This window comes from Sprattus sprattus, assembly GCF_963457725.1.
Source record: "Sprattus sprattus genome assembly, chromosome: 6".
Lineage (NCBI taxonomy): Eukaryota > Metazoa > Chordata > Actinopteri > Clupeiformes > Clupeidae > Sprattus > Sprattus sprattus.
Genome location: NC_137925.1, coordinates 35,107,550 through 35,128,993, shown reverse-complemented (window position 1 = coordinate 35,128,993; position 21,444 = coordinate 35,107,550). Strand labels below are relative to the sequence as shown.

Below are 21,444 nucleotides of genomic sequence, written 5' to 3'. Positions count from 1 at the left end.
ACAACAAGGCAACCAACTTATCTGAAACAGATGTTTTGATATTTAAGTTTATGTACAATAGGTTATTTTATTATCCTTTTAACACTATGCTTTTATAGACTAGTGTTTGTATGTGTGTGTATGTGTGTGTCCCTTTGGCCTGATGAAAATGGCCTAAAATAGCTTAAATAATATTATTTATCACAGCTGTTGATGGCTAGATTTCTTGTACTGCCTGCATGTCTTGCCTTCAGTTTGTTTACATAAATTTGTGTCTTGACACGTTATAGGTCCTGAGTAGAATAGGAGATTAATCGGAGATGGGACCAAATATAGTTATAAAGAAGGTGTCCATGTATACGCTGCCAGGGTTAAAGGCAGGGAGGTGAACGGACATAAGGGGGTCTTTTGTGCAGAGGTGGTGGCAATCTGGAGTTTAAATCAGATATAAATTAGTAATAAAAATTGTTTTACTACGAGCTGTTTTATTTTTTTATTGTCTGTTGTATTATTTAAATTCGGTCCTGTATTGGACCTATCAAATCACAGTACTAGGACCACTGGGCTACAGAAGATTCCCTTCACTGGCAGGGTAGCGTCAAGTGCAGGATTTTTGTGCTCCTGTGTTTTGACTTGTTTTTAAAGGTGGGAAAATATTTTTCTTTACCTTGGATGATGTTGACTGACTCATTATTACGTATTGACATCCTGATTAAGTTATCCTGACAATAAATTGTATTGAGTTCTTTGTTTGAGAATTAGAATTTGATACAAATTGCAGCCTTTGTTAATTGTGAAATTGAAAGACAACAGAGTTTTACATCTATGTGTATTTGCATTTAGAATTTTATTTCAACATAAAATGAATGAAAATTCATATAGTATTACTAAGTGATATATATCATTTTTGAATGGCCTATGAACAGGACTGCCATGCATGATTTCTGGACCCGGCGACAACAATATTTAAAAGGAACCCCGCCTCAATAAAATTAAAAATAAGATTGACAGCAAGCTTTGAATGCCATGCTTTATTGACTAAACTTGACTCTTATTGAGACGTTCCAAATACAGGCTTGTATGAAATCATATTACAGTAGCCTTGCCTATTAACTCATGAAGGGGAGAACGGCTGATATCTTCTTTTTAAACAGAAACAAATGTTTCCTTTGTGGGTTAAAAACGCACGCTGTTAGCCCTTATATACAGGCCTGTTACCCCTTATATAGAGGCCTGTATTTTAAATGAGTTGGCAGCTGTTAGCCCTTATATAGAGGCCTGTATTTTAATGATTTGGCAGCTGTTAGCCCTTATATACAGGCCTGTAGGTTTAATGATTGGGCAGCTGTTAGCCCTTATATACAGGCCTGTGTTTTTAATGATTTGGCAGCTGTTATCCCTTATATACAGGCCTGTATTTTTAATGATTTTTTAATGAGTCAAGTTGACAACAATGGAGCATGGCGTCGACTATTCCAAGCCTGCTGTCACGCGTATATTTAGGTGGCGTGGGTGTGGGGGCGATTGAAATAATCTTGTTCTAGGCTCGGGCATCATGCACTCCGGCCTTGAGAATAAAAGCTGTGTGCTCTCTATTCTAGGAGTCACTCTGTTTTGGTCCCCACTTGCAAGTTGGAAGTTTAAAATTGAGCTGGGTGAGTTTTAAAAAAATTGAAAATGAAGATTTCCACCACAATGTGCTTATGTGCCTTCATCGTGGCGTCTCTAACAGTCAGGAGGACCATTGTATCTGACAGTGAATGTTTGAGATGACTTTGCCGGGAAGAATTATATTTGAAATTGCATAAGCCACACATAGTTGAACTTTTGCAGGTAGAACATTTCAATCCAGTAGATCTTGTCTCTGTCATCTCTGTTTCAGATACCTTGGGTCTCACGTGGGATCACCTGTGAGTACCTGCAAGTGCTAGATCGGGCCACACCCCTCTCACGCTCTCTCTCTCTAACCATCACGGACTTCAGGACTCAGAAATGAAGTTCAAAGTTTATTTGGAAACAGCCAGGGAACGTGGAAACAAACGAGGAGAAAACAAACACAAACTGGGATAACGCTCAGAAGATAAATGTCCAAAGAACAAACAAAGGCAAAAAGAAAAACAAACATGGGAGATTATCTTAACACAGGAAAATAAGAGCGCAGGGGCTCGGAACAAGACAGGAGATAAACTGAAGACCTGGAAGTCAAAACACGGAGCAGGGACTATCACGGGAGACGTACTCAGGAACTGGTTGCTTAACAGAGTGTTCTTCTTGTATCAACAAGGCCAGACAACGGAGTGAAGGGAATGAGGAGTTTATATAGTGGTAGAGGGAGTGACAGGTGCAGGTAAGAAAGCATTCAGGGGATTGAGTTAGGTGTGTTGGATCAGGAGGGGAATTGGGGAATTGAAGGCCAGCCAAAATGTTACCAACACCAGGCTGGAAGGTTTATACGTGTCTGAAACTTTTTGGACAGTAGAAAGCATTAGTGCTAGAGAAATGTGAAACTCTGATGCATTGTGTTGCAAAAAGCATAGCAAGATGACCTCGGATGTGGGAAACCCACCGCATCGTTATCTTTGCTGACATATTGCTTTGGCGTCAGAGAAATGCTAACTTCAAGCTATATAAACCTTGGGTGATGTATTTAACTTTGCTTCTCTCTCGTCTACTGTATTCTGGGAATGTGCCTCTCTCTTGAGTACCAGGTACCATGAGTGAGCCCAATATGCATATTGAATACAAATTATACTTACACACAACTCTGGAGTGAATTTTCACCTAACAATTAGAGTGATAAATATTGTGATTATTAATTAATGTAATGGCATGGCACACAAGGAGTTATATGAATGGTTAATGAATGAACAGTTTATTTATAAAATACTTAAATGTTACAATTATCAATCAAACTGAATGTAATATACAACCCAAATTAATAAGTACAACTGTAAATAATAGCAGTAAATACACAGGTTGGATACCAATTAGACCAATTTCATTTAAATATCCAAATAAACCTGAATGCATGAGATAGAAAATAACATAACCTGAGATGAATAACCAAACCTGAGATGAATGGGTGAGACAAATAGTGAAGGAGAGAGAATAAAAGAATAAGAGTGCAGGGGAAGAGAGGATCTCCACACTCACAGACAGGAAAGGAGAAGCAGCAGCAGAAAGAGCAGATGAAGAAGAGACGAGAGAGACTCCCTGACCAACCCTGGTCATCTGGGTATGCTCAGGCAGGGGTTACAATGTGCTACTCAAATTACACAGCTATAGCTGGTACTTCAAATTGCAAGGAAACCATGATAAGACTTCTGCCCACATCACAAAGATCAATTCAAGACCAAACATGAATATGTTACATTCATATTTGTACATGGAAATCCAAAACCTTTTGAGGTTCTCTCTGTGACAATGCTAATACTAAAGGAATAGTACATGTGGGAATTAGTACAACTGTGACCAGACTCTGGGGGGCCTAATAGCAACCAACGCATGGGGGTGCTGTGAGAACAAATGGTCCAAGTTGAGAAGCTGTGGTGTTACAGCTAACTGTTGACCCCTGGCCAAACACAATGAATGATTAAATCCAGAAAATGGAGTCCAGAGGGAATGCTGCCTTTACATTGTTAATTGTCTTCCCTTAGATTTGTGATCTCATAGGTCTTAGTTCTTTGGTGTTGGAGTTTGTTGAGTGTGGGTGTGAGTGTTTAAGTTGCTAATCAGTTAAGTTTAAAGTCAGTGCCTTGATAGGGGTGTTCCTGCTGAACACCTGTCCTTACAACGGCCACTAGTTGTTTTTACTTTTTTATTTTTGAGGCTATGCTAAGGTGGGGGCACGCTTCAGGGTACTGTTCGGCGACGCTCGCTAAGCGGTTTAGCGAGCTAAATTCCAGGCTAAAAAAGGCTTTAGGCTTTAGCGAGTTCGCCGTAGCAACTTTTGCTCAATAACCATGGCAATTAATCGCTTAGCCCTAGCCTGCTCCAGGGCAGGCTAAGCTAAGTTTAGCTGGCTAAACTTGCCACACCCACGCCAAAAGGAGGGATCCCATTGACAAGGAGTCATATTAATAGTTTGATTAGCGTAGGAAGAGTTCTTTGCGATCGCCAAGAAGATCAATTTTTCCATCATGATGAGTTCTTGTATGAGTGCTACCGATCCACCCGACAAGGAATAATTAATTTAAAAGACCTCCTCGAGTCAATTATTGCATACACCACCGTCGAACATTGAATGTCTTCTATTTTTGTAATGTCGGCGATGCGGAGAACAAAGCACTTATAATTATATGACATTGGTACAGTTGATAAACCAGAAATAACTTTCATTCGCAGCCTGAGACGTGATTTTTAATTTGCACATGAATAGCCTAACGTTTTCTTTGATCCCAGGACATTTGAGCACATACCCATCTCCATTACGGAGATATTGGCTAAAGTTGTTTTACCTACTTCAACTTACATCATTGCAAACGTTTAGTTTTGCAAACGTGTCAAGTTTTTGTAGTGAATGGTGGATGGTGGAGGTGGATGGTAAGGTGGATGCATGATAAGAAGAGAGAAATAAACACAATTTATTTGCATTGCTTCAATTTATTGAATTTCTCACATTAAGTCATTTAGCAGACGGTTTTATTCGAAGCGATTTAAAACTACAATTCTTACGAAGGTGAGGGGAGTCGAACCGGAGATCTACTGCATGCAAGTCATACGCTCTAACCGCTGCACCAAAGTCAGATGTTTGGCGCGAGAAAAGATATCACTTGTTAGACAGCCTATAGACAGTTTCTTTAAAGGCACCCAGTGCAACTTTATGTAAACATTCAATGAAAAATAAACATTCAATTTCTAGTCTTTTTAACACGTAGTAAGTTTCAATAACTCCATACCATTACATATCGACATTCAAGGAGCAAAGATGATACGTCGTTGTGTGGTGAGAACTGATAGAAAATCGTAAACAACAACAATCGCCGGTGGGGAGAAGCCATTTTTCCATTGACTGGAAGCCTGCTTTATTTATTGTAGGTTACAAAAAATAAAGAAAATGGCGGCGATTGTTGTTATCGATTTTCTATCAGTTCTCACCACACAACGACGTCTCATCTTTACTGCTTGAATGTCGGTATGTAATGGTATGGAGTTATTGAAACTTACTACATGTAAAAAAGACTAGAAATTGAATGTTTCTTTTTAAGCCTCGAAAGTTGCACTGGGTGCCTTTAATGCTGTCGTAGTCGCAGCAGAGTTGAATTTTGACATGATTATGGTCTTGAACTCTTCATAACGCGTTCATGGTCATATCCTGCCTTAGCGGAGAAAAAAATGTGCCTTTTTCTTTGAGTTTAGACTATAGTGCCGTTATAAATATCATGGTTTTGGCGATCGACCTCTCCTGCCTTTTGAAGAGGGACGTGCACGCGCAATTTAGTTGATGATTTTAGCCTGGGATAAATTAACGAGAGGTTAAAATAAATTAGCGCCCGTCGCCAGACGGGCTTGGCCTGGGCCCTGTTCGGCGTACAACTGAAGCTAAAATAATTAATTTAGCTCGCAACTGGAGATTAACTAGCTCGCTAATTGAGAACAGGCCAAGCCCGTCTGGCGACGGGCGCTAATTTATTTTAACCTCTCGTTAATTTATCCCAGGCTAAAATCATCAGCTAAATTGCGCGTTATTAAACTTTTGAGCTTTGTAAAAACTTAAATATCAAGCATTCATCAGCAGATAGCAACATCTTATTACAACAGACTCAAATAGTCATATTGCATTCCAGACAGCTGTTAAACCAGTTTGCCCAGTATTGTCTTTGCAAAAAAAGTGTTCACAACAAAATGGCTTAATTGCAGCTGTAGATGAAGATGAAAACATCTGCATGCCTACATAAATATTAAAGCCAATATTTCATTCGATGTTTTGCTTGTGTTCATTCAAGAAACAAGGTGGGTTGAACGTCGACAGCTAACTATTATCACCCTTTACAGCAACCCAAAGGAAGTTGTGCTAATTTAGCCAATGGAAACTAAGTTAATTATACACATTTCCATAATTGAATGCTGTACTAGCCAGAAAACAAGAAAAACAAGGGTCTCAGTCAGAACTCAATGTGTTGGTCAGCAACAAGTAAATCAAGTTAGTCAGAGCCTAAAGCAAATGACTGTATACTGGTTTGAAGGGGGTGGTAAGCAGGCATTTCTTATACCCATACAGCAGCTCCACTTTTCCAGAGCATACACCCCCTCAGTACATTTGCCTTTTGCTCCACCCCTTGCCCTGCTGTGCCCACCCCTACTGGCCCACAGTGCAGAAGGCAGAGAGGAGGTTTATTTTCCTCTTGATATGAGCCTGACATGACAGGAGAGATGCACCATCAGAGTTAGGCCTCCTTTCCTCTTTAGCCTCTTCTCGTCCATGACCTTTGACCGCTGTTGGACACATTACAACTTCGGTGCCGTTGCTGTGCTGTCGCCATCTCTATGGACTATGACGAGGTCACCTCTTTCCTCGGAGAGTGGGGAGCTTTCCAGAAAGGCGTGTTCCTCTTGCTCAGCCTGAGCACGGTGCCCAATGGCTACGCGGGAATGGCCATGGTCTTCCTTGGGGACACGCCGGACCACCGCTGCCAGCTCCCCTTCCTCAACGCCAGCAATCACCTCAACCTGAGCCAGGCACTGCCCCTGGAGGAGCAGGCAGGAGGAAGGGGAGAGCAGGCTTTTAGCAGGTGTGAGCGCTACAGGCGGGCGAATGGCACAGGGGCAGGATTAAGCAATGACACGGAGGGCTGTCTGGATGGCTGGCACTTTGGCAGCGAGCAGTACAAGTCCACGATAGTGACCGAGGTACAGTGAAAGGGTCTATTTGCATTTAAATGAACTCTCCCTGTTATAGGGGGGGAACACACTGTTTATTTGCAAATTAATAACTTCTAAGATTGTTTCTAAGTCTCTCCAGAGTCCTAACTGCTAAGTACCAACTAGCTTAATTTATGACAATTTCAAGATGGTAAGTGTGGCCACAATAATGAATAGAGCAATGTATTGTTCTGTATAACCTTACTGCTTTGGTATTCACAAAAACATTCTTACCGTTCTTCTCCTTTAAGGACAATGAGCAAATACATGCCCATCTGATCACTGTCACATTTAGGAACATGTCGATGTTAAAAGAACGTTGCATGAAACATGTAAAGCATCCTGGACACGCAGGTCACGGTTTTTCCTAAGATGTTTTCTGTTTTCTTACTGTGTGGCGTGAAATTCTGCACTTGTGTTTTGATGTGTCATCTAATTTAATATTTGGCATCAAACAGTAGTCTTCAGTCTTCAGCATGTCCCAGTTTTAATTTGATAATCGTTCAAACCAACTCTGTGTTTACATCTGTCCATGAAAGAAAGCGTGAGAGAGAAAGAGAGAGAGAAAGAGAGAGATAGAAATGTCTGGTCTGGTCTGTCTGGTAATGGCGGGTGTATAGAGTTTTGTTAGTCTCACATGTTTCTCTCTTCCTGTTTTACAGTGGAGTCTTGTGTGCGGAGACTCCTGGAAGGTGCCATTCAGCCTGTCTGTATTTTTCATGGGTGTGCTTAGTGGCTCATTTGTGTCTGGTCAGATCTCCGACAGGTACTAGAACTAACAGATCTCCGACAGGTACTAGAACTAACAGATCTTTAACATGTTCTAGAACTAAAAGATCTCAAACATTTACTAGAACTAACAGTAGAGGCTCTCTTCACTCAAATGTCCTCAAAAATCAGGTGGAGTTTAAGGGTGGCTTTACACGACAACCCTCCCGGGTGAAAACGACAAAATATTTTATCAGATGTGCCTTTCGTTTAGACGGCGACAGCGTTTTTGGGGCTTGAAAACGCAAAAAAATGAACCCACCCTCCAGAGTGGAAATCTTAAAAACGCTCCACCGACACGTTCCCGTCTAAAGGGTTGAAAACGCAAAAGTGTGCTCTGAGCTGCTCACGCTGGCTATCCTTGCCTACGCGTTGACGTCATCCACATATTTGGTCTGACAGGACTCCCAGTCCACTCCCTCTTGTGCCTTTGTGGCTTTGTAATCAACAGTTGTATGCAGCAATAGCTCAACCTCCTCGTCTGTCCAGACAAAGTTTTCTGTTCGCTTCTTTGCCATGCTTTGGTTTTCCGAATTTCGATTTCGCGCTAAGGAGAGAAGTAGAAGGACGTTTCAACGCATGCGCGCGCTCTTGGTGTTGTTGTATGACAGTGCTTCACAGTACCACCTAGCCACCTGGCATGCATACTACATCAAGTTTCACACATTTTTGCGTCCCCGTGTGCATGCAGATTTCCACCCAAAGTCGCTCGTCTAAACGTGAAATAAAAAGTGGGAACGCAACGCCACTTTTGCGGTTTGTGTTCAGATCGTTGTCGTGTAAAGCTAGCCTAAGAATTGAAGTCAGAATGTCTGTTGCCAGGGTATTGATGACCGGCTCTTCCGTCCAGTCATCTAGTGGTTCTAGTCCATGTTATTTTGGTCTTTTTGATCTTCTTGAGCCAGTGGAGAAGCAGGGGGGTTAGAAAATAAAACTTCATGCATTTCTGGCTGTCAAAACTAACAAGAGATGAGAAGATATGCCATGAGGTACATCATGAGTTCAGCTCTGTCATGTTTGATCCACGTGTTGTTGGTATTTCTCCCATGTCTGCAGATTTGGTCGTAAGGTGACACTGTTTGTTACCATGGCGGTGCAGACCGTCTTCAGTCTGGTGCAGGTGATGTCTGTCAGCTGGGTGATGTTCTGTTTCCTCTACTTCATTGTTGGCCTGGGTCAGATCTCCAACTATGTTGCTGCCTTCGTCTTAGGTACAGGCTCAATGTATTACTATGTATATTACGTATGATTGGCTCTCGGTATCTCCAGAGAGGTCTGTGAATGTGAATGACGAAATCAAATGTTCTGGCATGGGGATTCAGTTCCTTTTAAGTATTGTGATGGGTGAAAATAGCACACAAGGCAATTATAGGTGCTATACAATAAACAGTTTTCTGTTCACTAGAAACAGGCACTTTTGTCGATCTCTGACCCGAATTTTAAATTCTCTACTTTGCAAATGAAAATTAAATTTCACTTTGCAAACTAAATTCCTTTTACTTTTCATTTCCTTTTCCTTTTACTATTAATTTGTGTGTCCACATTGATGGTTTTCAATTGAAGTAGTAAAATGCCTCAATCGACTGACTGTGATACCCTAACAATACTATCCAATAAATCTGTCCTGTGATGAACCTGTAGGCTCAGAGTTGCTGGGGAAGTCTACTCGGGTGACCTTCTCTACCCTGGGTGTGTGCGTGTTTTATGCTATTGGCTATGCTCTGCTCCCGCTCCTTGCATACTTCATTAGAAGCTGGAGAGTGCTGCTGGCGGCTCTTTCATTACCAGGGCTCCTCTACATTCCCCTCTGGTGGTAAGACAGTGTCACTGCATGGATAAGAATGTTTATGGTGCCTGTGGCTTGAGTAAGGGAGAGAACGAGGAAAAGGTGGGAGTGCCAGACGTAATTTCCTGCCAAACAGATACCAATTTTAATCTAATTTTGAAATTTAATTTTTAGTCTTGGAAAATAGAGAAATTGAATGACAAAGCAGATTGACTCAAAACACACACACACACACACTTCTTGCTTTATGGTAGGCTGATTCCAGAGTCTCCGCGTTGGTTGCTAGCCCAGGGCCGCATTGACGAGGCAGAGGCAATTGTACGAGCCATAGCCAGGAAAAATGGAGTAACTGCACCAGAAGTCATATTCAAGGATTATCAACTGCAAGAGGTGATACATCTACATTCCTTTTACATTACAGTACAGACTAACAGTACATGAAAGGTATAGGTTTCATTAGTAGGTGCACGGTCAGATAATCATATACATGATCTTAGTATTTTGTTAAATTTGATGGCATTAAAAGTAATTGCCCTCGGCATGAACTGCCAGAAAAGTTTAAGGTTATTATGTGTCACACGTATTTTACATATCAAAGTTACACTTTGATGGGAATAATTATTAATTAATGCATTCATGTACATTTTAAATCCCACAGGTTACTAACCAGTCACATAATGCAACAAACACATACATGGACCTTGTGAGATTCTCCAAGATCAGGAACATAACCTTCCTCCATGCTTCTGTCTGGTAATATGCCTTATGTCAAATGGCTAATATGTTGCTTAGTTGAAGGATCTTCCATCACAAGGATGGTTTGTCCTAGATACTAAACTGACGATTTTGAGCCTTCATACTGCAGACTGTTGGTTAAATGTCCCAAAATGGTTGAATTATACTAAATATACAGGTGATGGATTTTTTTATTTGTGTGTCCATGCCACTTTATTGTATTTAATATTTAGTTTTTCATCATAATTTAGCATTTTATTTGCACCAATCACATGGATCAGTGGGCAGCTGTGACTATAATGACTGAGCTGTTTACCAAGTGACCTGAACAATCTGATTAGAGCAGGAAAGTGTTCCAATCATCAATGAACGTGGTTATTTTTACCTTAATTAATTTGACTGAGTAAACTACCATTGCCTTCATCATCATTTTTTTCACTGCTCACACATCCATCCATTTAGGTTCATCATTAGCATCAGTTACTTCGGCTTGTCCTTGAGTACCCCTAACATGAATGGAGACCCCTACCTTAACTGCTTCCTCTCAGCGCTGGTGGAGATTCTGGCCTACTTTGCAGCCTGGCTCCTCCTTAGATGGGTCCCCCGGCGAGCCGTCCTCACAGTCCCGATGCTCACGGGGGGTCTGGTGCTGTGTCTTATCCACTTTGTGCCTCCAGGTGGGTCGCTGGGTTACAGTGAGTTACAATGAGAAAAATACACCGATTACACTGTGTTAATTATGGTCGAGAGACTCTTTGTTAAACCTACTTCATCAGCTATGAGCCAATCAGCATCGAAACTATCTCCTATTGTGGAAATTACGACTTCTTTTTCATGAGATCACCTAAACAAAGTCCCCTCAAACCCTCCCCCTCAATTTTCATGAAAACTGAGATAAAAAAAATATACTAGCACCATTCGACTAATGCATTAAACCTTTTTCTGATCTCCTTGCATGACCAAAGAAAGCAGTTAAGAACCAGTCTCCACTGTGCAATGGTTTTCAATGAATTGCAATAGAAAGCCTTTACTGCAGTGTCTGTGCCTCCAATTCTGACAGAGCCTTCAACTGTTCTGCTGTCTCTGCAGACTACAGCGTTTTGAGCATGTCTCTGGCCATGGTTGCCAAGTGTGGAGTCACGACTGCTTTGTCAGTTCTCTACATTTCGGCTGTGGAGATGTTTCCCACTGTGGTGCGGGGCATGGGCATAGGGATCTGCTCCATGGCCTCCAAGATTGGGAGCACCATCGCTCCCTTCTTCCCTTTTCTAGGTGAGTACCCAGGTTATGCCTCATCTCAGGGGAAGTGTGAGCTCTGGTGTCTATCCTTTCGGAGAGGTCAGTGTGGGCGGTGGAAGGGCAAGGCACGGTTCAGTTTATTGCCGTTTATATGTGCACTTCTTTCAGATGTCCCCTCAGGGCTCAAGAGAGGTGGGCTAACCACAGGGTTAAAAGTGATGGACGCTTGTCATGCTATCAGCACATCTGTATGAGGTTTACAACTTAACTGCTGATTATATGCCCCCTAATATGGGGGTACAGTAAGACTGTCTGAGAGTGTGTTAATATAGTGTGCAATGCGTGTGTGTATGAATAAAGTGTGAGTGTGTGTGTTTGTGTGTGTATGTGAGTGTGTGACTATAGGGCGTGTGTGTATGAGTAAAGTGTACATGTGTGCGCATGTGTGTATGTGTGTGTGACTATAGTGCGTGTGTGTATGAGTAAAGTGTACATGTGTGCGCATGTGTGTATGTGTGTGTGTGTGTGTGTGTGTGTATGTGTGTGTCTGCGTGTAATAGACAGATGGTCCTTAAAGAAGAAAATAGTCTTGACAACATTTTAGAGCAACAGGTCAAAGCTGTTTCCATCTCTTAGTCTCTCATGCCATAGACTAGCTGAGTCAGAACTAGACTAAGCTGGGCTTGCATAAACCCAGGTGTTAAAACCTGTTCTTGTGAAATGCAATATTCCCATCTGAGTCTATCACAGTTGCCTCTCAGGGATACAGCCCTGGACAGACTCAGAGCGTAACCCGACCCATGTAAAATAAATAAACCAGGTGCATATATTTTACCTGTAGCCTGAAGTGCTGCATTGGCCTCTTGCCTAGTGCCTGGGACGTTTTTATGGCCTGTTTCATCCTGATACTTACGGCTTACACCTACGCATACTTCAGTTTTGTAGATGAAATATCCATCTGATATACAGTCATGACCAAAAGTTTTGGCAGTGACACAAACTTTGTGTTTTGCAAACTGTGCTGCTTTAGTTTTCGTGGTGGCAATTCACTTTGTTTCTAGATTCTTGTGCGGACTGATCAGTTGCATTTGAATTAATTGCAAAGAGCTTGCTCAATATTGGCAGCAGGTAGGTGTGAGTGCATCTGCACACACAGTGAGGTGAAGACCTTTGGATAACGGCCTGGTGTCAAGAAAGGCAGCAAAGAAGCCTTCTCTCCAAGAAAAACATCAAGGACAGACTAAAATTCTGTAAGAAGTACAAGAATTGGTCAAAAGAAGACTGTTGCAAAGTTATTTTTTCCTGACAAAGCCCCCTTCTGACTGTTTGGGACACCCGAAAAATCGATTGTCCGGAGGAGAAAAGGTGAACGCCACCATGAGTCCTGTGTCGTGCCAACAGTGAAGCATCCTGACGCCATCCATGTATGGGGCTGCTTCTCATCTAAGGGAGTGGGCTCATTCACAAGGCTGCCCAAAACACTGCCCTGAATAAAGTATGGTATCAAAACGTCCTCCAAGAGCAACTGCTCTCAACGATCTAGAAGCAATTTGGTGACGATCCATGTATTTCCCAGCATGATGGAGCACCTTGAAGGAGCACAAGGCAAAAGTTATAATGAAGTGGCTCAGAGATCATTTCATTGAAATTTTGGTTCTGTGACCAGGAAACTATCAGGGTTTACTCAGGGATTGAACTCAAGATGCTAGGTTTGGGGAACCAGCACTTAACCCAGTGGGCTAGAGAGGACCCAATGGCAGGCTGATGTTCTTTGGTTTCTTTATTTCACAGCAGTGGTAGCTCCAACATAGCCTGGCCATTACCAGCCTGTGACTCCATTTCATTCCGTCTTTCAGTCTGGGCCAACCCAATGCATTTTGGTTTCCGAGATCGGCGGGTGCTTATCTTGAGGTTTAAAATCATTGGAGTTCCCTTAACCAATCAGCAACGTTTAGTAAGCATTCGGTAGATTAAACTCTTCCCAAAGCCAGTTGGGAGAAGAGCTACGACGTCCTTTCCAATCATAAAACTTACAAGAAAATACTCTTGTTCTCCTTTTAATTTTCTGATGTTCTCGAGAGTTGAGACAACTTTTCCGATAGCTTTTCGTGTCTTTTCCTCCAAGGCGAGTTTTGCGTCACAGCTCTGAACTGTTCGCTGATTGGTCCTGCAAAATTTTGAGTTCTGGAGACGATTGTCAATGGGGTTGGGCCAGACTGAGTATGAGCTTGAAATCAATTCAGGCGGAAATACGTAGGCTGGTGTCACCAGGCTAGCTCCAACACACAAAAGATCCGAAACAGGGCAAAAGGCCAAAAACTAATAAAATACAAAAAGTAGCTCTTCAGGCGGACCTGAACAAAAGCGGACTGAGAACCGCAGCGAGAAACAAAAGGCTTGAAAATCTGGGCAAGACACCAACCCAAAACTAGCTAGCGCTAGAGGCACTTGGGAGTGCGGGGAGAGAGCTGCATGTTTTGTAGCAAATCTAACAACGCTAACACACAGGGGGGACAAAAGACAATGTAACGACCCGATGAGGGCCAGATAAACTAGCCAGGTATTTATATGTGCTGCCACGATCGTGACAGAAACTCCCTAGATCTTAATTCCATCGAGAACCTGTTGTCAATCCTCAAAAAGCGTGTTGACAAGCAGAAGGCCACAGATTGTGATCCACTCTGAGCACTAATAAGGCAAGAATGGATTGCCATCAGTCAGGATTTGACCTAGGAGCTGATATCCAGCATGCCAGAGCGAACTGCAGAAGTTATGAAGAAGAAGGGCAACACTGTAAATATTGAGTCTTTGTGTAACGGAGGTAATCTTCCCCTGCTGTTTCACTCTGCGTTGTGTAGTTTTTTAAGAAGGACACAGCCACCGACCTGGTATTCATACGTTTACTTCCTGATACATGCAATGACGAACAGAAAAGCAGTTGAACAGAAGTTAGCACGGTGCTCAGCTCCTCTGTCTCATGCACCCAGGGAAAGAGCAAGCTAACATGTGCACAAAACACAAGTGCAAAATGTGACCCACCTGATACATGCAATGACGAACAGAAAAGCAGTTGAACAGAAGTTAGCACGGTGCTCAGCTCCTGCCAATACAAATCAGGCAAGCCACTTCAAACAGTATGCACAAAACCAGCTCACATATATGTTAGCTAACTCGCTAGCGTGTGTGTGTGTGTGTGTGCAGGACATATACCTACCTCTGTCTCATGCACCCAGGGAAAGAGACAGAGGAACGGGAGAACATAGAGATAACCTCTCAATCACACCCACTTAAAACAATTTATTACACGGCTCTTCTTAATGCTGTAGAATGCTCCATTCACTTGAATGGGGCTTCCCAACGTTCTGCGGTCAACTATTTTCCGATAACTGACCGTTGCTATGCAGTTAATGACCGCTGTCAAGGAAAGTGGCCTTTTTGCCTCTGATTCACATCTTTCGTAGCACTCCGCAAGTAGTACGGTAACTTATCAAGGGAGTTTCAGCGGACGGTTGAGCAGCTGTGTTCTAAAGAATGTTCAACTGTCTTTGAAGTTCAACGTCTTTGGCGAACTATTTCTCTGCTTTTTAACCTCACTACGTATAGTAACAAAAGCAAATACATTGTAAAAAGACACACTGTGTTAAGTAATTTTTTTAGTTTTAGCCGTATAATAAGCGGGATAATGTATAGAACGCCGGTCATTGTGGGGAAAATAAGCCCCTTCACGGTGAATCAACACCCCTTCGCTTCGCGTCGGGGTGCTGTTCGCCCTGTCGGGGCTTAAGGCGGCTGCTTGCTACAGCGTTGGGGGTTAACGGTTGCGCAAAATTTACTCGGTGCAGTTCATGCTCCCAAAGGTTGCGCGTGTTGTCATGAGCCTGCCATTTGCCTGGCAGATAGAAAGCTGTTTCCCTAACAGAAAGTCTGAAGCTTGAAGTTCTTTTCAAACCTTTGCTTGGGTAGCACTGTTAAACTGAGCAGACATGCAGACTACATTTGAGTAATCTCATCACGTAACATTCGTTTTCTAAAAACAATCACATAGTATTGCATGTTTTACTGTGGTAGAAAATACGTTAGCTTAATGCTAACGTATATGGAAAATCCTATAGACACCGCGCTAGGTATTAGCATCAAGTAATTCACGTTAATGTTTTTGTATGAGCCTGACATTTGCTCTGCAGATAGATAACAGGTTCCCTAACAGAAAGTCTGAAACTTGAAGTTCTTTTCAAACCTTAACTTGGGAAGCACTGTAAAACTGAGTAGACATGCAGAATATTTTAGTAACCTCATCTCGTATCATTCGTTGATAGAATGCAGGCTGCGAGGCTCGCGTAAGAGCTTACGTAAAAAATTACGCTAGTCTAGAAAAAGGGGCCGACGCACGCAAGACGTAAGAAGTCGCGCAAGGGTCTAGCAAGGGGCTTGCGCGGCCTCTTGCGCTTGCGCTTACGCTTACGTAAGGTAGCATGAATCAGCCTTTATTTTCCCGACAATGACCTGCGTTCTATACATTATCCCTTACGTATCAAAACAATACTTGGGAGCCAATCATCTGCACCTTGAATGTGCTAGACAATTAACCCATGAAGGGAGGGAAATTCAGAGAAGCATATTTAACCCTGTTACATTTGCATACATTTGATGTATTTGCCAACACAAGCCTTTGAAACGTATGAAAGGCTTTTAATTGTCCTTCAGTATGCCATAGAAACATGAAAAAGTAATGAAGCAGCAAAGTTTGCAAAACACCAAATTTGTGTCATTGCCAAATGTTTTGCCCATTACTGTACAGGTATGAAATACTCATTTAAATGTCATCAGTGTCTGCATCTCTGCACAGAAAAACAACATCATCCAAAAGGGTGATAACTATGTCTGTCCAAAAGACTCTTTTGAAAATACCTCTACAAAGTGTACAGTGTCAAATCTTTAACTGAGTATTGTCAGGTTAAGTGACAGAGGTGGAAATAGTGGGCCTTGCATCAGTTCACACGGCAAATGATTGCCTCTGGGTCGCGTCCAGCTTTGAGGCACACGACGAAGGCTACATTCTCAGGTTACTGTCTGGCCTCTCAGCTTGCATACATCAAAGAGCACTTTGGTGTTGACTGAAGACACCTGAGACATCTTTGGAGTGGGCAAAGTAGTTCTGCCTTAGGGTTCTGTTCTGGATCAGTATAGTGTGACGAATGCCGGTGGGTAGAGATCTGTGCAGTGTGTAAACTCCACTCCCTGAAAAACAGGCAACAAACACTTGAACCCATAGCCCTTAAGCCTCTAAACCATCTTCCATGCATAAGGTTATAGTCACTAGTCCATTGCAGGGCTGTGCCTCACACAATGCAGGCTAGGTTATAGTAGCCCAGCACTATTCTGCTGCAGTCACTGATGAACTCTGGGTTAGCAGATTATGTTGATTGTAGCTCTAATGAAACTGAGATGTTGTCAAGTTTGTTTTAGTTAAAGCAACAACTAATTTATTACAGTTTATTTATTATTAGCTATTTTGTACAACGATATAGAGCATTACGAACTGCAGGCTGTTTTATTCTTCCTTGTGATGTATAATTCATAGCTCTCCTGAATGGTCTTCTCTCAGATATCTATGACAAGAAGCTTCCGTACATCTTAATGGGCCTGCTGACACTAGTTGCTGGTCTGCTGAGCATCCTTATGCCTGAGACACGAGGAACTCCCCTCCCACAGCAACTCTCCGAGGTGCAGACCCTGAACTGGTGAGTGTGAAAGGCAAATACTGAAATGAACACACAAGCAACCCCCCCCCCCCACACACACACACACACACACACTTAGACATACTTCTACTTTGACTGACTAAATTGTTTTCTCTTCCAGACACACAAACACGCACATCCTGCACAGATGCTGTAGTGCAAAACCAAAACAAAATGCTTATGCCCTTTTGACCTTTTTAACCTTTTGCAAACCCTTGTTTTCTAGGTTTTGTACTAAATGTAAAGTACCTGCCAAACAGAAGCACCCTGAAGAAGATGGAGATCTTTCAGAGGGGCACACTCAGTATCTGTAAATGACTGCAAATAGATGGGGTCTTTCAAACAAGACCAGACCATTTCATTGTCAATTCCACAAGAAATGTAAATGGCAGTGGCACCAGAGTTAATATGGCCTATGGGAGACCATTGTACGATTTTCTTATAACATACTGTAGCGTGCAGTGGGAGTGTGCTTTATGTGAGTGTATTTTCTTAATGTCCCTGTCATGATGTGTCCCAATGTTAATAGTATAGAATGCATTTGTCTTAAGAGTTGAGTTTTTTACTGTTCTGCTTTGCAATGTCTGGTGTTTCCATCTTGTGTTATTGTCAGCGTGTATTTGTAGCGATGTACAGACAGTGGGATTTGTTAATGCCCTGTGTTTAGGGTCTTTTCCCACCCTTAGTCTGTAAAGTGTGTCTGCGTAAGAGAACCCACTTCCATGTGCCATTCTGTTCTTGAATGGTTCTGCCTGTTTTGATAAATGGCAAGAACACCAAAAATGAACCTGACTGTGAGATCTCTAGAATACCAGTCACAACAATAAGGCCACCTAGATGCCTCAAGAGTTGTATTTCTTAATCTGCAGGTTAACTAAGATTGTATTGTTTTCACATTGTCATAAACAGACAAGTTATCTATAGCTGTTTACATCCCCAATAGCAGTTAATATCCCAAAGTCTTAAATTATTCATGGCTTTATGTCGAAACCTTTGCTGCTGCTACCTCAATGCCGTCAAGAATGAAGATTTGTATTAACATTGACAGCTCTGCTGGACTGACTGTTTAGACAAAGTGACAAGCTATAAATTAACTACAATAAACAAAGCTGAGTGTCATTTGTAAACTACAACTCTAATGTTCTACTGAACCTGTTGCTGAACTACACTGCGAGCCTGTAGCCGGCAGTTGTAGCCGTAGTGAATGCTACCTACCTGTAGGTGGTGTTATGATAAACACGGAGGCGGGCTTCGTGGAAACATGTAAACCACACTAGCACTCGATAGCGAGGAGGGGCGACCTACGAGGCCATTGCAGCGTAGGTAGTGGAGACGGTGAATCGGAACCGCGATGAATTGCTTTGCTTTGATCAGGTAGGCTAACCTTCGAGCGACACATTATGAAAGTAAACCTTCATAAATATTTGTCTTATGCTTTCATTCAAGTGGCATTTACGCAACAGGACTGAAGAGTACTGTAGATCCTTCGTTTAAAAACATTGGCTGTTTTGCCTCGGTGGACACGAAGGGTCTGTCGAGGATGCCATTGTCAATGCGCGAAGATGGTGTGCCAAAAGGTGAATAAACGCGGGGGCGTTTTACCTTAGAAAGGTGACTGATTTTGAGGCAATGTGGTTGTTTACTTCTGATAAGGAGTGTATTTTCCACAATATTGGTCGCTGTGAGCGTAATAGGAAGATATTCTGAATTGTCTCTGTTGAGCCCACTGGTCAACTCCAATGATTAGCCTAGTTTCCGACGCTAATCCTCACCAATACCATGTATTCATTACGGAACAAAGGATTGTGATCAAGGACTCGACGGTGCTGTCTTTCTCTGAATATTTCAATAACCCCAAAACGCGAGAATGGAGCCGTTTTTACAGATCGCGCCCCATTCTCTTGCCATTGTGCTGTCGCGGACAGGAGGGGATGACTCGCCAGGTGTTACAGAGAGCGACGCCCCACCGCACCATCACACAGGTTACGAGATATTTGCGGATTTCAAATCAGAAAACATGCAACATTTCTGGAATAAAATGGTATCAGACGCCATAGCTGAGACGTTTTTTCTTGGCTGGATTGACGAGCACGTGCTGTTGATCCAAGGCAAAGAGGATCATCTGGAGGTTCTTCGAGAGGGCTGGATGAGGCGAACTCTCAAACCGCCGCAGGGCTTCGACATAAAGTACCTGGGTAAGTCGAACAACCGACCTATTGTTGTGACAGCTAGGCAAATTATGCGTCAGTGCTGGGCTGATGCCATGTGCATTTTTCATTTATTACATTTCCCCCCCCTGATTTTAGCTTTTGTAATAGCCTACCACCACGTTTTCCACAGTCTTCCCTACTTGCATATGGCCCACACTAGAAACTGCTTTATATATTTATTATATTTTGAGAGACTATTTACTCAAAAGACCTTTGTGTTCCTGTGTTCATTAAATAGCTTACTGACAAGTTAGTGTGGGTGGCTATAAAACTACACTTCAATTAACATTAACATCCATTTTTAACATATGGACAGACAACAATTTATCCTCACATTTGGTGACAGAATGGCTCTTAAATGGCCGTAAGATGGTCACCTAAGAGATCTGATGGAATGAAAAAGTAAAACACAGGTGCTCGCCCCTCTTTGTCAAAAATGTTTTTTCTTTTTTGACCCATGGTGATGGAACAAAATCTATGATTTATTTTTGTCATTCATTACTGTCAAACTCCTCTCTCTTCACTGACATCAGGTCAGTGGTCAATAGACCTGGCGCTTGTTCTGTTTCTTTCAGAGTACTGAGCACAGTACTACATCATAGACCCCTTACTCATTCAGGCCAGATGTGGCCCAGAGTCACCTGCTGAGTGGGATAGTTTCTCCTGCCTTTATGTGCACCAAACAGAGCAGACGACACTATGAATCGCACGTTGTTTTCCACTGGTACACAGCGTTGTTGCCTGCCCCTACAGACATGCCCCTTAAAATAGCAGTATTGTCTGTTTGTATGAGGTCGGTGTTTATTTTATTAATTTAAGATCAGTCTGCCAGTGAGCGTCCGTCAACGAGAGAGAGAGTTGAGTTATTTTGTTTGTGAATGTATTTTGTGTGCTGTACTTTGCCTGTGGGAGCTCCCGTTGCAGCAGGACACTGGACTCAGTGGCGACCATGGGCAGAGAAGTGGAATTGCCTGTGTCTTCCACTATTGTGTTTGCCCCATCTAGTGGAACTGAGCTGACCTCAATCTAAGGTTGTGTGTAGGAGCGGCGGGGGGGGGGGGGTGAGGTGCTTGGGGGGGCCTTGCCCCTGCTGTTGAGGCATGAAATTCTCAGCGTGTTTGCTTTGAAGGGCACACAATCCTCCCTTTCTTAATTTAATTACCAGCCAGAGAGTGTTTCGGTGAGGGGCCCCCTATAATGAGTTTATGACGATCTTTTAATCTCCATTTGAATCTAGTCAGGAGTAAGTAATATGCCCCACGGAGCATTGGGGGACTTTGCCCTCCCATTGTAAACTCATTTAGTTACTTACTTCAGTTTGGGGAGCCATGTCACTTTCCCTGACCTGTTGGCCGTGTTTGAATTGGGATATGATGCTGTCCCACTTTGGACTCCTACGCTTTTCCCCCTGGAGTGTGGGAGTGTAAAGCCATTCAAATAGCATCCACACTAGTCCAGTCTTTTCCAGCAGACTGTAGCTCTGACAGTGAAGCCATCACATCACATCGCTTCTATATCACTGTCACATTTAGAGACTTCAAATGTGTTGTATATTGAGGGTGTTCACAGGCCCAGTTGGTGAAGGACTACATCTCTGAATGAATAACATTTCCATTTACATGTTGTCAAAGTAGACCCAGTTAGCCATCCTCCTCCCTGTATTCACTTAACTCAGAGCAGTCACAGCACTTACACACCTGGTTGAACTCATTGAGGAACACCTAGAAATTCTTTGTTGAGAAGAGGGTAAACTAAGATTTTTGCTACATGGGAGCTAACCGAAGCTAACTACTCAGTGCATATATCACCAGTTAACGCGTCTTGGAATAAGGGTTGCCTGGCAACTGTCATGTGTTTAGCTAATGTCAGTGAAATGGCTACCCCAGGTAGCTAACTAAGTAACTACTGTAATTTCCCATCTATTAACCCATTAATCCCATTAATGTATCAGCTAAAAAGAATATAGGATAGACATCACATTTTCAATCACACTTGCATTCAGTCTTCCATAATGAAAAAGTAATGGGTTTAATGTATGCACACCAGACTATGTAATGGGATGCTATGGAGGGGTGTGAGAGGTTTTATCCCAGTTTACCTGGCTATGAACTATCTTAGGTAGCCA

At 42.5% G+C, this 21,444-nt stretch overlaps 2 protein-coding genes across 2 annotated transcripts in view; both read left to right on the top strand.

Moving 5' to 3' along the window:
- Positions 1–6,465: 6,465 nt before the first annotated feature.
- Positions 6,466–17,113, top strand: LOC308367130 (solute carrier family 22 member 4-like; the record flags this gene model as incomplete). Its single annotated transcript, XM_080840948.1, has 8 exons — positions 6,466–6,828; positions 7,503–7,606; positions 8,665–8,819; positions 9,250–9,421; positions 9,649–9,777; positions 10,592–10,806; positions 11,219–11,401; positions 16,974–17,113. The coding sequence occupies 8 exons, from the start codon at positions 6,466–6,468 to the stop codon at positions 17,111–17,113; spliced, it is 1,461 nt and encodes a 486-aa protein (XP_080697074.1).
- A 1,863-nt stretch (positions 17,114–18,976) lies between these two features.
- stox2b (storkhead box 2b) overlaps positions 18,977–21,444 on the top strand; it is a gene marked incomplete at both ends in the record, with an annotated part of 57,241 nt that continues 54,773 nt past the window's right edge. The window contains one exon of the mRNA XM_080840582.1: positions 18,977–19,304. Within this exon, the coding sequence (XP_080696708.1) occupies positions 18,977–19,304 (328 nt within the window). The remainder of the gene's footprint in view (positions 19,305–21,444) is intronic.